This window comes from Coccinella septempunctata, chromosome 2 (genome assembly GCF_907165205.1).
Source record: "Coccinella septempunctata chromosome 2, icCocSept1.1, whole genome shotgun sequence".
NCBI lineage: Eukaryota > Metazoa > Arthropoda > Insecta > Coleoptera > Coccinellidae > Coccinella > Coccinella septempunctata.
The window spans coordinates 54,363,098-54,379,457 of NC_058190.1; the positions used below are offsets into that span (position 1 = coordinate 54,363,098).

A 16,360-nucleotide genomic window follows, 5' to 3' on the forward strand; every position below is an offset into this window, starting at 1 on the left:
CCTCATCTTTTTGGGAATTTTTCGATGGTTAACTCTCGAGTAGTTTTTCTTCCAGAAAAATTATCGCAGATCTAAACGTGATACATATTCTAAATTTCACAAGGTTCAAGAATTTCAGTTAACTTTATCACATTTTTGGAGATTTTGAGAAACTTCACGACTGGAAGTAATGTTAAAAACGCAAGGCTAAAATCATGGAAAGATTCGTGTCTTTTCCTGAGCCCCACATTGAAGACAACGGGGAGAAAGTCAAAATGAAAAAAAAAAAAGTTACAAAATCGTCTGTTCATTTCAACGACTCACCGCTTCAAATTATTCTCCCGGTAATAAAACAACGAAACACCTCGTTTGTTCGAAAATATACTTTTATATTTTGGCCATAAAATCATGGCACATTGTTTATGTTTATGATCCTATTACCATAGGGCGGGACTGTAAGCCTTGCAGGCGCCCAACAGAAGCTATACAAGCAGAACCTATTCCCAAGGTTTCGGGCTTTCCTGCCCTGCAATGAGGATATAAAAAATTTTTATTGCGTAATTTCCTACTCGAGGAACGGGTATGGTGAACTGCCGAAACTAGTAAAATTCAATGGCTCGTTAGGTGCGTTGAAGTACTTTGGTAAAACTATAAAGTTGAGAATAAATACGGCCGCGCTGGGCCACAGGGTCGTATTAAGAGGAAAATAAGTATGAAAAAAGAAAAGCATATTGATATATCAGAAATATGATCGTAGAATCTTGATTTTCTCCCTGAATCAACAGGAAAACATGTGTTCATCTTTCGTATGGGTCAAATATGGATTTTAGAGAATCCGTGTTTCGCTATATTTAACAACAGCATCTTCATGGACTGGAATTACAATTCCTCAGTAGGAAAAGTAACAGATAAATGCCTCACGATTCGAGTTATCAAGAATGAATAGAGGACACCATTCAAAATCTCGATCTTTCAATTCCAGATCCTAAACAGTCGACAGTTTCAAAGATTGTATCATTTATGGTATTCCCAAAAGTAGTTTTTATCTATAAATACGCTTTTAGCACTTGATTCCTTGTTAGATCCGGCTCTGATGAAGCTATAAATTTGTTTTCGAGTGTGACGGAATACACCTCCGTCCATTTTATCATTTTATTGTATCAATAAATCAGGAAATGTGAGGAAGAATTCAAACTGGCCATCTAACACCTATCACTCTCGTAAAAGTCATCTTTAAAACGTGTCTGCAACGTATCCTGATGAGCTGTCAGCTGTATTTCTGAATTGTCTGAAGATTTCGAGGAAAAAATTAGGAATTTAATTTTTTTTTTCATATGCTTGCACCAGTTGATTTTTCAAGAAACAAAACAATCTCTTCATTGAACTAATTTGGCTTCTTTCAGGAGATGAAGGCTGTTGAAGTTTCACAGAAAGTCGCTATTTTTCTTTAAAGAGAAATTCATACAAAAATATTTCATACTTACCTCAGTTTCAATAGTCTTCAATTTAATACGATATCGTAATTTTTCTTGGGAAATTTCTCATTAGTGAAAGGTGATCATGAAGAATGAAAGGCGTTTTTCGTTATTTATATATATTGTACACATTTAGAAATTTTTTCATGTAATAATAATATCTCAATCTAAATAAAAGACAGGTTCTGATCGAATTAACACTACTTTACATTATAAGGTACATCTTCTTTTTTACTTTACACGCACCACAATCATCAACAACTATTAGTTTATATTATTATACAGGAATCACTAAAAATCAGTATACAACCGCCGTTTCGGCCAAAGAGAGAACGGAAGTGGATGCGGATGCAAAGTATTCATGAAAATCAACAATTGATCACAGGAGATCGCTCGTACCTCTTTGGAGAAACAGCCTGTACAACATCATAACCGACATACAGTCGGATTGGACATAATTTACAATTTTATTCCACAACCGTGTGCTTATCGTTCTGAAATAAAATCAAAATGACGAGGGGGGTACTCGACAAGAGGATAGCTTCGAAAAAAAATAATAAAACGAGGAATTATTCCGTTTCCCAGGAAATCCAGCATTTCCAAGAAGTCGAGGCCGCGGAATGACTCATCGGAATTGAAAAATATTAATTTATGTACACTTGGCTATATCTACAATCAAGATAGCTTCGTGTCGAGTACCAATTCAAACATATCTTGGATCGAACGTTTCACCTTCTAATTTTGTTTACATATTGCACCAGAAACTTTACGAAATTCAAATTATACATAATCTGGAACTGTCACTACCGTCTCGATCTGTTCTCACCGGGAATATATAACTTTCTCGTTAACTATACAACTTAGTAACAACATAATAGACAAATGTAACATATCTATAACACTCAACGCTCTTTTTAGAGTCCACTTTGTATGTTTTCAATTTGTTTATCGATTCCTAGATTAGTAACTGATCACTTCGGATTCACTAGACTGCTGGCCATACTCTGAAAAAGAAAAATTCGGTTAGTTGGGCTGAATTAAACAACAATTTTTTTATGAAAATACAGTTTTAACAATTGATACCCCATTAAAATTTGATCGACTTTTAAGGAAATAGGCACCCAAGGAAGGATTTATTAAATTAAACTTTTCTGAAACTGGGCTATGAAGATTTGTTTCATCGAAACTATAGCACACTAAAATTTTTTTAAATTTTCGAATTTTCGCTACAAAATCGATTTTTTTCATCAGAATCTTATTTACGTGGCTCTAAGCATGTGTGTACATGCAGTATTTTTCACGAGCTATCCAAGTATGCTATCGAAAAAACTATGGAACATGGGCGTGAAAAGTTATTACAGAAAAATTAAACTCAGCAGAGTCGACTGGTCTTCAAGATTGAATTTCCGACCATTTTCATTGCAAAGCATCGTTCTCTCAATTCCCTCTGATTTCTAAGTAACTGGGAACCTATCAAGCTAAACAGACCTAGTATACAGGGTGAGTCTTTGACTAGTACAAATATTTTGACAATAGGTTCTTGAGGTCAAAAGAAACACCTTGTTTCGTACCATTTTTTCGAATTGGCTCGGTTTAAAAGATACAGGCTGTTGAAAAACCCATAAAACATAAAAAGTATCTCTGAAATTCGTAAAATTGGGTATACTTTGATCGAATGCAACTCTGTTTGAAAAAACCACAGATGCGTAGTGTCACAGATTGAGCTGATTATTCTCATTACACACAGCTCATTATGAAAACTTAAAATGGCCTATAGCGGTTTTCATAAAACTTTGATTGTCGATCAACGATTTGACAGTCACTCGATTTTTAAAACTAAATCACTGAAACCTTTTCATGTCTGAATATATCGAGGAAATAGCAATTGAGAATTACTGAATGGACCTATGAACATCATAATTTGATGCAATAGTGATATTCTGAATGATCACGACTGAAATATCTAAAGAAAACAAATTGACGTCTATTCGTCAATCAAGCTTTATGAAACCTGGGGTATATCTTTTCATCAGGGCCGGTTCGGACAAAATGGTATAGGGAAAAAGTGTTTCTTTCGACTTCAAGTATCTACTGTTGAAATATTTGTACGAGTCAAAGACTCCCACTGTATGGGATGCAAGAATGCTTGTCTTTTGCAGAAGTTCTGTCAAGAGTGACCTTCAGTGGTGGAGTTACGACTACCGAATGAACCCTGATCATCACCTACTCTCCGACAGTATCTATGGTACCCACCAACCCCAACGATCCATTAACGAGGACGTTGCTCAATCTCAACAACCAACAGGACGATATTACAATGTTTATTAACGAAAACGTTTCTCTCCTCGACCACGTCCGTACACATCATAACAGAACAAATGAATAAGTGAACACAGAACCGGTAATTAGCGACGGTACACGTCACGTTCTCGGCGAAGTATGTTCTCTCTGGTCGTTTCTTCTTTTTTTTTCGGCGGGCCTCTCTCTCTCACTCTCTCGTTATCCGCTGTTGCGTAACAGGCCTTGCTTTAATTAAAAATACATCAATCAGTTGAAAAACAGGTCCGCGGGGCATGGCGGGGGGAAAAACTAATCGACTGTTCGGTCGACGAAAGGACGATTTTTAGCGGAAGGACACTCGGTCTAGTGTCATCGGTGGACGAAGCTTTTCCGACGATGGAAATCGAATGAGTACCTGTCGTATATATGCACCAGATGATAGTAAACGAAAGAAATGCAAGGATTAAAGGGTATCTAGTGTTCAAACAGATCAAACTGAGCCAGTTGGAGAGAGAATTGACGAAAGACTTAACTCTCAGACTAAGAAAGACAATGAAAAGTAGTGTAAACAGCAAGAATATGATCAAAGCGATCAGAACTGAGCTACTCATGTGGTATCATCTCTTGGGCCAACATAGATTTAGCAGCCCCACAGAGAAAAATAGGAAGAATGTAGACGAAACATCAGAAACATCGCCCTAAAAGCTCGATAGAACGAACAGAGCTACCAGGACATCTTAGGGGTCGAGGAATTGTTGCTATGTCCCATCGTGTGTCTCAGGATATTGAAGGACTTCATAAACAAGGCTGCTTCGTCAAGTAGTAGTTCGTGATACTGATCGTTCTACTCTTTTAAAGATGCAGCGGGATCATCTAGAGATCGTCGATCACTCTACAGAAAGCAAAACGCTGAAAATGATTGCCAAACCTATGCATGAAAGACGCCAAAACGAGGTTTACCATGATTACGTCGAAATACCTGCGTAAACTTTTGGTTGGCTTACAGTTGTTACCAGACACAGAGGGATTCATCATCGCCATTCAGGATCAAGCGATTTCAACAAGGAACTATTCATTCATTCATTGCTGTATCCCGTTACCGAGAAAGAATCTACAAAAAGACCAAAAAAGGAAGAAAAAAAAGGTGCGAACAGACTTATAATTTCTCAGGGCTACATGCGACTGTGTGCCCAACTATGACTATAGAGACCCAACCGTGACCTAAAGATCCTACCACACTCCGGGCATGGATAGTCACCAACCAGATCTTGCCGCCGCTGTATCCTTCTCGAGTCTCCATTATAACTGTGGACCAAAAACCTCCACTGCGACCTGTCTATAGTTGTTCCCAGTTAGGATTGGCATTAACTGATTTTAGGGATTGATGTAGTGTATTCTTAAACCGCTTATACTGGACTCCTGATTTCCGGGCTCCCTCAGTGAATTCGCCATATAGAGCTATTTTGGGGAGTCTTGTGTCTTGCATCCTCAGAATGTAGCCGCTCTATCTGAGTCGGGCCCTCGTTACTAGAGTCTCAATTGTTGTACAACTCGCGCGTTGCAAGACTTCTGCATTCGAAACTTTGTGGAACCATCTGATGTGCATTATCTGTCTTAACCCTTAATTTGATTCCGTATCCTATGAGATACGCCATATTCACGCAAGTATTCTTCTGTGTAGAGGGCTGCATCAGGTTGCATCATGTAGTACCTATATTATATATATAGACCTCATTTCATTCAAACCCACAACTATTTTCGCCATGCATGTTTGTTGAAAATACAGTGTCATTATAGAAAGTAATGTTGGTTTTTTATAAATGCTCTTGCCAAATTAAGGGTTAAATGACGTTGTTGCGTTTGTTCAAGCTGTTTGATATGTCGCCTGTAGGGCGTCCAGCTTTCGCTTCCGTAAAGAAGCGTTGGGAGGACCACTGCTTCGTAAACAGCTGTCTTGGTCTTCAGATCGAGGTCGTGATTTTGAAACACTCTGTCCTTTAGCTTCCAGAATGCCCGTGATGCCGAATTGATACGGTTTTGTATTTCCCTATGTCTAGGTTAGCCATAGTATTTATGAAGCTTCCCAAGTATTTGAAATGCTCGACCTGTTCTATGAACTATATGAAATATATTGCGGACAGATGTCGTTAGGCCTGTGTGACACATGCTAAGGCTAAAAAGGTCCCTTATTCCAATCACCATCCAGATACTGTATCGAAAAATGATCATCACGAGCTCTAATGAGACAGCAAGGTTCTAAAAGAGTAACTCACAATAGACCTGACATCATATTGATGAATAAGGATGAGAATTCATCGACGTGGCGTTTCCAGGTCAACTTTGAAGAGCTACAGCTGCTAGAAAAATAGGTCTGGACAGATGCTGATTTTTTACATATAGATTGATCCTTCGTGAATTGAATATTCTAATTTTTATAAAGCTATAGCGTACAGTTTGGAAGTTATGATTTTAACCAGCTTAATACTTTTGATATCTAGTATAAGTGAATGTTCCTGTGGAGTGTGAGACCCGCAAGGCTAAAGTCAGGTCTCCAATGGTCATGAAGAAAAGCCCCAGAGGTGCAGATTCGAAGAAAAATATACCTCGTACGAAAACTCCCCTCTCTAACACCATAGAAAGGTAATTTTTCGAGTTCAAAGACACCGGAGAACGACGCGAATATGTTCCTCTACTCCCAGAAGAAGCAATATCAATCTTCCCCGACAACGGATGGCAACGCCCGACGAGTTTTTTTCCTCGCGAAAATTGACAGCTTTATGCGAACTTTCCCGCCGGTGCGTTTCTTCGATTCTCTTTGATCTGGCCCATTGTCTTCGGAGAAACCGCATAGAGGATCTTCCGAGAGCGGTTTGTGTTCTAACCGTCCTCGTCGTCGGGGATATTTATTAGATATAAACATTTCGTAGACGAGTCCCACGACGTAGAAGTCGTATTGTTAAGAAGCCGCGGCGATTTTTATTTTTTTATATGACACCTTGTTATTGGCGAGCGGAATGCGACGCGCGCCACTGATCCAGCGGCGCACTTCGAGAATGGGATCGATCAAAGACAGTCTTCTTTTATATTCTGATAATTGAAAAAAAAATTATAATTTTGCAGGGTGGATCTTTCTCTTATACAAATATTTAAACAGTAGATTCTAAAAGTCAAAAGAAACACTTTTTTCCCAAACCATTTTTTCCAATTCGGCCCTGATAAAAAAATATAGCCATTTTGAGTTTTCAAAATGAGCTGTGCCACCCCTGAAAGAACAAAATTATCTTCAGAATAACAAGCTACATCTATGACACTATACACATCTGTGGATCTTTTAAACAGAGTTGCATTCTGCCAAAGTACCCAATTTTTCAAATTTTACAGATGGTTTTTGATTTTTTAACAACAAATTATTCGAAAACGGCGCATTGCACGAGTAAATATAAAGGATATTTTTGTTTTACAAAACGTTCAAATATTAATTAGATAGCATCCAACCCAGTTTCAAGAGTTGGATTCATTGAATCTTTGGTATTTTTATTGTACTTAATGGTCATAATGAGAAAACTGGAAGACGTGGGTGATATCTTATGTTCGAAAAAGATTCATCAAATAAACGAAAAACTATATTCCGAAATTCACATCATTCGATAAAACCGTTTGTGAAAAAGAACTAAAAACAAAATTTTTATATGGTTACTCAACAGCCTGTATCTTTCAAACCGAGCCGATTCGGAAAAAATGGTATGGGAAAAAAGTGTTTCTTTCGAACTCAAGAATCTACTGTTAAAATATATGTAAGAGTCAAATACTCACCTTGTACAGTCTATTAGGCGAAATATTGAACATGGTCCTTCAGGCCGGATAGGACTATGTGCAAATATTGAAAATAAAGAATTGTACCTCTTTTTGGAGCAACTCTTCTTTGAATCTTTTTTTTTGCAGCTATAGAAACCTTTATTTATATCTTGGTTCCTATACAATATTATTAAATTTTACAAACAAACTCATAATTTAATACCCATAACTCATTTTCATGGAAATTTTCATTACTGAAAAGCGAATCGTTAAAAGTTCCTGAAGGTAACAATAAAGATTTTTCTTCTTACTCCTCGAACCAAGAAAGACGCAACACAAGAAAATTCTGGGAAAAAATTACATAAGTCCAAATAAAAAAACACCCTGTAAATTTTTCCGAGCAGTTGATACGTCACACAATGTCGAATAAGATGTAGCGTTATTGACAAATTTCAGCAAAATATCTTGAGAAGTGAAGAAGCTAAGAGGAAAAAACTGCAAACAAAATATTCAACTTCAACGTAAACAAAAATTTTGCGGAGATATGTTTAAAAGAATCACCGTTCAATTTAGGTATACAGGGTGCATCCGATTGTATCCTCTCTGAATTATATTCTAGACCTAACCTAACCTAACCTAACCTAGCCTACTAATCGTGAAGAGTCGAAATGTAGTATTTAATTGGTCAAGTGGTCACTATTCTATACAATTATCGATTTTATCCAAGAAAAGCCTCCTAAATAATTAAATACAATATCGCGTGTCCGCCTTTTTTTCCAGATCCGAGTACAATTTCTTCTCCTCGAACACCGCCACCTATATATAATACATCTCAATGCGATAACCGACAACGCGGGTCGAGAACACTCAACCCCTTCATTAGCGATCCGACACCGTATATGACACATCGATGACAGATCGGTCCCAATTTATTCCGGGTATCAATTAGCACGAATTATGCGCAATAATTAAGGACGCATTTTCTCTTTTTCCGTAATCATAAGTTTGTCTATGTCGGTTCACCGCTAACTACTAATATAATTGATCTAACGTTTTGACCGGTCGGATTTTCTATTAATTTCGACAAATTGGCAGTAATTTTCGCTGATTAAGCTGCAGTTAACACAGATCAGATTTATGCGATACTTTCGTAGAATATACTACCTATACCAACTGCTACCGAAAATTCGGAATTTCTTGAGTTCCGTTCTTTATCTCTGCAGTATCTTTCGACAAGCGATGAATCTTTTTTGTGAACAAGATATAACCCACGTCTTCCAGTATTTTCATTATGACCATTACGTACCATAAAAATACCAGGAATTCAAAGAACACAACTCTTGAAACGAAGTTAGACGATTTATGATGAATATTTGGACGTTTTGTAAAATAAAAGTATTCTTCATATTTTCTCGTATAATGCGCCGTTTTTGAGTAATTTGATGATCAAAAATTGAAAAGTATCTGTGAAATTTGAAGAATTGGGTAGTTTGGCTGAATACAACTCTGCTTAAATGATCCACAGATGTGTAGTATCACAGATTTAGCTAGTTATTCTGAAGGGAATTTTGTTCCTCCTGGGATGGCATAACTCACTATGAAAACTGAAAATTGTTATATCTTTTTATCAGGGCTGAGTCAGAAAAAATGTTAAGTATAGAAAAAAAGTTTTCTTTTGACCCCAAGAATCTACTGTTGAAATATTTGTAAGAGTCAAATAATTACCCTGTATATTTTCCCAAATTGAATGAAATATTGCTTCAAAAAAGATGTACAATTCCTTCTTTTCAATATAAGGTGAAATATACAATCCATTAAGAAGCCAAAGCGAGAGAAGCAAAGTTTTTTTCGAATACTTTCTCGAGGCAGTAGTTCATACAAATTTGAAAAAAATTGTACAATAATCAACACAAATATACTGAAGGCAATACAAAAAAACTCGCGAAACAAAAAAACTGAATTACAACAAATAACGCGTAGGAGAAACGAAACAATCGCAAGTGATTAGAAAGATTCTTGATGAAACAAATGTTATAAATCTTTTGAAACAACCAGTGGCGCAGCAGAAGAAAATTCAAGAAGGAAAAACGGGCACATTCCTCCGGAGCAACATCGCTTGCCTACGAGCAATTTGAATGTTTAATGGGAAATTCTCCTTAATTTGGACATATAACAGCATATGCAAGTTTAAACTGAATAATTATGAGTTTCATTCATGAATTTTTCAAATGCACCGCGGAAACTATTCAAATCGCTTCGTTTCTAGTTTACGATTTGGCAACAGCGCCTACTAGAAAATGGCTTGTTTATAGAATATCAGCTGTTGATTTACAACCATCATGAGGCCCGTACTCTCGCCAGTGAGGTTGCTTCAACAGCAACCTGCCATAAAAATCCCATAAAATTTTACGACCTTCCTCGTTCGTCGCAGACTTCATAGACAGCCGTCTTTGTCTATCTCACCAAGATAGTGTATTTGTTGTCCTTTATTATCAACGCATATTTCAGTCGATGTTGCCAACTTGTGCAATAGAAACGAAACGCTTTAAATTTTAAATACCAATTTTTATTTTTCATTTTTAAGTTCTTGAAATAATTGTTTTTGGGAAACGGTAGAAATGGTTATTCTGAAATGTGACGTTTCAAAGATATTTCATATAAAATACATAATTTTCGTCAGAAGGAGTATTCCCTATTGTGTTGTCTCTGCCATATATTTCAGCTGAGTATCTTGAGCAACGTACAAGCTATAAGAATGAATCCTTAACACCGTGTATATCGAGAGACTTTCACTCTTTCAGGGTAATGCCCTGTATGATTTCTTTCTACGAAACTTAAACCTAAAAAAAAATGTCCACACACAGGGTGAAACTCACTCACGTTAAAAGGCCCGGATTGTCCGTGGGATACCACGAGTACTGCGGCAGGTAGTTGTGGGGCGGCGGCGCGTGGGGATGGGGCGGCGCGGGGTGCGGATGATGGGGCGGATGGATGGGCTGCTGGGGCTTCACGTCTCCCCAGCCCGGTTTTACGTCGCCCCAACCCGCCGTCGAGCCTGGACTGGGCGCGCCGCCTCCCTGGTGGCCGGACATGTCCGACCCGGGGGTGGAACTGGGAGCCGGGGACGAGCCGTGCTGCATGTAGCCGGCCGTCGACGGGGAGCCGCTCGACGAGCCTCCGCCTGAAAAAAAAATTTTTATTTAGTTATTTGCATGGATAGAACACATTGTTGGGTTTGAAGGTGTTGAAAAAAACCTCACTTATTACGGTCCTGGCCCAAATCGAACTGATTATGATATAATAACTTCTATAAATTTTTGAGCTCTTCAAAATTGTATTTGATCATTTTGCTCTATCTCTTATAGTTCACCCAGCGTCGGCCATAAAAGTCTGATAAGCGAAAAGTTCCTAAAAAGATGGGGTCAGTTAAAACTCCTCAAGACCGAACGGTTGTGTTGAAATGGATGAAATTCTTAGACTTTCAACTAGAAGAGTTCCTCTTTAAGATTATGTATCACTTTCAGATCTGCGAGGATTTTCCTGAAAGAAAAACTACTCGAAATTGACCATCGAAAAATTTCCAAAAAGATGGGGTCAGTTGAAACTTCCTCAAGACCGAACGGTTCTGCCGAAATGAACGAAATTCTCAGATTTATAACTAGAAGAGTTCTTCTTTCAGATTATGTATCACTTTCTGATCTGCAAGAATTTTCATGGAAGAAAAACTACTCGAAAGTTGACCATCGAAAAACTCTCAAAAAGATGGGGCAGTTGAAACTTCCTCAAGACCAAACGGTTCTGCCGAAATGGACGCAATTCTCAGATTAATAACTAAAAGAGTTGTACTTTCAGAATATGTATCACATTCAGATCTGCGATAATTTTCCTGAAAGAAAAACTACTCGCAAGATGACCTTCGAAAAATTCCCAAAAAGTTGGGTTCAGTTGAAACTTCCTCAAAACCGAACGGTTGTGCCGAAATGGATGAAATTTTCAGATTTTCAACTAGAAGAGTTCTCCTCTTAGATTATGTATCACTTTCAGATCTGCGAGAATTTTCCTGGAAGAAAAACTACTCGAAAGTTGACCTCTAAAAATTTCCAAAAAGTTGGGTTCAGTTGAAACTTCCTCAAAACCGAACGGTTGTGCCGAAATGGATGAAATTCTCAGATTTTCAACTAGAAGAGTTCTCCTTTTAGATTATGTATCACTTTCAGATCTGCGAGAATTTTTCTGGAAGAAAAACTACTCGAAAGTTTACTTGCAAAAATTTTCCAAAAAGATGGGGTTAGTTGAAACTTCCTCAAGACCGAACGGTTGTGCCGAAATGGATGAAATTTTCAGATTTTCAACTAGAAAAGTTTTTCTTTTAGATTATGTATCACTTTCTGATCTGCAAGAATTTTCATGGAAGAAAAACTACTCGCAAGTTGACCTTCGAAAAATTCCCAAAAAGTTGGGTTCCGTTGAAACTTCCTCAAAACCGAACGGTTGTGCCGAAATGGATGAAATTCTCATATTTTCAACTAGAAGAGTTCTCCTCTTAGATTATGTATCACTTTCAGATCTGCGAGAATTTTCATGGAAGAAAAACCACTCAAAATTTGACCATCGAAAAATTCTCAAAAAGATGGGGTCAGTTGAAACTTCCTCAAAACCGAACGGTTGTGCCGAAATGGATGAAATTCTCAGATTTCCAACTAGAAGAGTTCTCCTTTTAGATTATGTATCACTTTCAGATCTGCGAGAATTTTCCTGGAAGAAAAACTACTCGAAAGCTGACCTTCAAAAATTTCCCAAAAAGATGGGGTCAGTTGAGACTTCCTCAAGACAGTTAAAAATTCGTCAAGACCAAACCGATACACCGAGAAGGATGAAATTTCGAAATTTATCACTATAAGAGTTACCCTCTCAGACTATGTATCGCATTCAGATCTACGATGATGTTGACCATTGAAAAATTCTCAAAACGTATCAGAATACCTATCAAGGGACCTCAGTATTTCTAGCATCTTTGCCCAAGAATAAATGACTATTTTCTCGAAGACCGCAACATTTTTCAACAATTTTTCAGCCATTCCAAGTAATTAAAATGATTCAATACCAGCGCACACCTCTTCTCTCTCAAACGTGGAAATAAATCAGATTCTGAAAGTGATTCATCGCATTGTTCTAATGTGAGTAATTTTCCGGACATAGTTCCATTAATATTACATGATCAACATATATCCACTTGCAGGGAGCCCCTTCCATAACAGACTTATAATAAAAAAAAAATACGTACGCCGGGGCGGCAAAAAAATTTATCCGATTCCGAAACCGCAGTTTGACGATCGAAAAATCTATTCTTCGCGTGACAGCGGCGGCCGTTCCTTTGTCTTGAGCAGATTTTCCGAAGGTCGAACATATTTTACCATTTCATGTTTTATAGAATTGTAGATTGTTATTATTTTCAATGGCGTATACGGGGGTTGGGCGTTAATGGATCGAGGTTGCCGCGTGCCGCCGAAACATCCTTGACTTCTGCGGCCGTACCATACAAAGGTTACCTTTCGTTGATGGGGAAGTTGTTGTATAGACGTTTTATAACGACATGGGAACGATTCGAAAGATGTATGTAATAATAAACTTATGTCGAGATTACGCGAAGGTTCGTCTCTTATATTTATTGCCGACGAATTTGTTGCAGCTAATTGTCGGTGTTATTAACGTTTATGAACTCAAAGTTATTCCTCTTGTTCTGTAGCGTTTTATTGGGATTTTATATATGTACGTTTCGTTGGAATTGAAGGTTCAACTTGAGGTTGAGGATGTTTTGGGAGAACAAGAAACGTTTGGAAAGGTTATATTTCAATTTGAAGGAATCCCAATTCCCATCGAAGAGGAATATTTCTGAGAAATTATTGTATTTAGTTTCGAAAGTTCAAAGAACAAAGGCTGAACTATATTCGAATATACTGAATTGTTAATAAACTACTCGTCAAACGTTTTCTCCTTAGAGAAAACCCAATTTACTTTCGAAATATATGAACAAGATGAGTCTTTGTCTACATGTACAGGGTGGGCAAAATTCGTTGTCTACTGAGGGGATCTCGAGAACTATAGCAACTAGAAGAAAACGGATGACACATTCTTGAGCTCTCTTTTCATGACTAATCCAAATCTGAAAACAGTATCGGCCTATCATTTTTAGATTTTGAGTTATAAACAAAAATTGATATTTTGACGATTCCGAAAAGTTCTCATAACTTTTTTGTCTTTGAAGTTACAGATCTGAAACTTGAACCTTGCAGTTTAATACGTAGAATCTACTGACGAAAGATTTTTTTCCAATTCAAAAATAACAAATTCAATAAAAGTTTGCCTTTGAAAAAATGTAGTTTCACCTAATGATTCGAAATGAAAGAATGTTTTCAGCTCATCAGTGGATTATACGTGAAAAAGTGCCTGTAGAAGGTTTGAGTTTCCGATTTGTAACTTCAAAGACAATAAAGTTATGAGAACTTTACGAAATTGTCAAACTCAAAAACGAAGTATCGTAGGAGGCTGCTGTCTTAACCATTCTTTGTTTCTTCTCGAAAGAGTTCGAAAATGTGTCATCCGTTTTCTTCCAGCTGCTATAGTTCTCGAGGTCCTCTAGGTAGACAACGAATTTTGCCCTCCCTGTACATGTACTTTTGACTCGTACAAATATTATAACAGTAGATTCTTGAGCTCGAAAGAAACGCTTTCTTCCTATACCACTTTTTTCCGAATCAGCTCGATTTAAAAGATACAGGCTGTTGAAAACCAATAAGTAAATGTTATTTTTAGTCCTATCTCACAAACGGTTTTATCGAATGAACTTCGGAATATACATATTTTTCGTTTGTTTGATTAATCTTTTTTTAGCACAAGATATCACCAACGTTTTCCAGTTTTCTCATTATGACCATTACGTACCATAAAAATACCAAAAATTCACAGAACCCAACTTCTGAAAGTTGGACGCCATTTAATGAATATTTGAACGTTTTGTAAAATAAAAGTATTCAACATATTTTCTCGTATAATGCGCAGTTTTCGAGTAATTTGCTGTTCAAAAATTAAAAACTATCTGTGAAATTCGAAAACTTGGGTACTTTGGCTGAATACATCTCTGTTTAAAAGATGCATAGATTTTGAAGCGAATTTTGTCTTTCCAGGGATGGCATAGCTCGTTATGAAAACTCAAAATGGCTATATCTTTTTATCAGGGTCGAATCGAAAAAAATTGTTTGGGAAAAGAGTGTTTCTTCTGACCTCAAGAATCTTCTGTTAAAATATATGCATAAGACTCAACCTGTGTGTACAGTTTTTCAGAAAAATAATAGGATATCAAAGAAATAATGTATTAGCAATCAAAAAAATAAAAAATTTCACGATCATTTTAAAAGTATGGTATGCACTTGCATCAATTACTACTTGGTATCTTCTCTATACGCTTTCTAAGAAGTTATTAAGAACATTCTACTCAAATCTATGCCAAGTTATGACAAAAAAAAAATCTTGGAAATGTACAACGTTTCTGTTGACACTTTTGGATTGGAAATGGAAAACTTGTTTATGCAGAAGCCTATGGAGACCAAAAAATAATGGCAACAAACACTAAGCTCAAAAAAGTTCGATTCTTATTACCGAACCATTCGAATCTTCCAAATTATTAATTTTTTTCAAATCGGAGAGCGATATACTTAAAGCGTCGTAGTCTTACCTTGCATCATACCCTGGCCCTGCGGCCCTGGACTCGACGATGGCAGGTTGGCATTAGAGCCAAGGAGCCCCGCGTGGCCCCCAGGCGTTCCATTGTTGTTGTTACCTCCGGGTACCTGTGCCGCTTTCATCATTTTCTTGTATTTACTCCGTCTGTTCTGGAACCATATTTTAACCTGCAACAATCGGGGAAGAGCGTTAGAGACGCACTGACAAATTCGGAAATGGTCATATCAAGTGAATATTTCCTTCTGGGAGTAGCAGCTTTGGGTTGGTTCGATATCTGAATGGTTGACCACCCTGGTGATGAATTTGAACGACCGAGCAAAAGCTTCTAACTTCACGCGAGCGATTTCTCGATTTCATAGTTTATCTTTTCGCTCGAGACTTTCACAAACGGCGAAAGTTGGCAACAGGGCGTCGTCTTCTCTAGCCGGTACGTAAAAAATCGCGACAGGTTCGAAATAATCAGATCGTCGGCACCCTTTGCGGGTCTGCGTCGTCGGTAATGTGGGAATTATTCAAACTACTGTTTTAATAACGTATTTATTCCGTTCTCGAGAACGCGGGATTCCGCAAATCGACCGGAATAATTCATCCGTCATCTGTACGCGACTCAGAGCCGATGGAAAGATGTCGCGCCTTCTTGGCATTCCGGAAACGCTCTGTCGACATCCGGATGTATATCATCTTCGATCTCGATACGGATCGTCCATTTAAGAAGCTGAAAATGCGTTTCGATAAGGACGGGGAAGATTTTCGGCCCACGAACCGACCCTTGTGGATGCCACATCCTCGAAATATCCTTCCGTTTCAGATCGCGCACGTGGACCAAACGAGCGAGATTAATGAAATTCCATAATGATTAGGTAGTGGATTGTGATATTGCCGTGGCATTAAGTTGCAGGGACCGCAAATGACATACGAATGACATACTCGTGCACATATTTGCGGTTTTCAAACGATCCGATCGTTAAAAATCGAAATCTCACGATCAAAACTCTCGTCCTTGTGGAAATGTTCCATCCATCAGGAAAATCTCCTTCGATAGTTGACGAAAACCCGAGGAAATGCGCCTTCATCGATCCAATTCGATAACT

At 37.7% G+C, this 16,360-nt stretch overlaps 1 protein-coding gene across 2 annotated transcripts in view; it reads right to left on the reverse strand.

Annotated features, from left to right (window-relative positions):
- Positions 1-1,556: 1,556 nt before the first annotated feature.
- Positions 1,557-16,360, reverse strand: part of LOC123307963 (homeotic protein distal-less-like) — a 76,097-nt gene continuing 61,293 nt past the window's right edge. The window contains exons 3-5 of one of the 2 annotated variants that reach the window (XM_044890472.1): positions 15,262-15,436; positions 10,410-10,710; positions 1,557-2,458 (exon numbers count right to left, since the gene is read on the reverse strand). In XM_044890472.1, the coding sequence (XP_044746407.1) occupies positions 2,440-2,458; positions 10,410-10,710; positions 15,262-15,436 (495 nt within the window). In that variant the 3' untranslated portion in view covers positions 1,557-2,439. Of the gene's footprint in view, positions 2,459-10,405; positions 10,711-15,261; positions 15,437-16,360 lie in introns of both variants that reach the window. The other variant, XM_044890473.1, reaches the window with a different exon arrangement.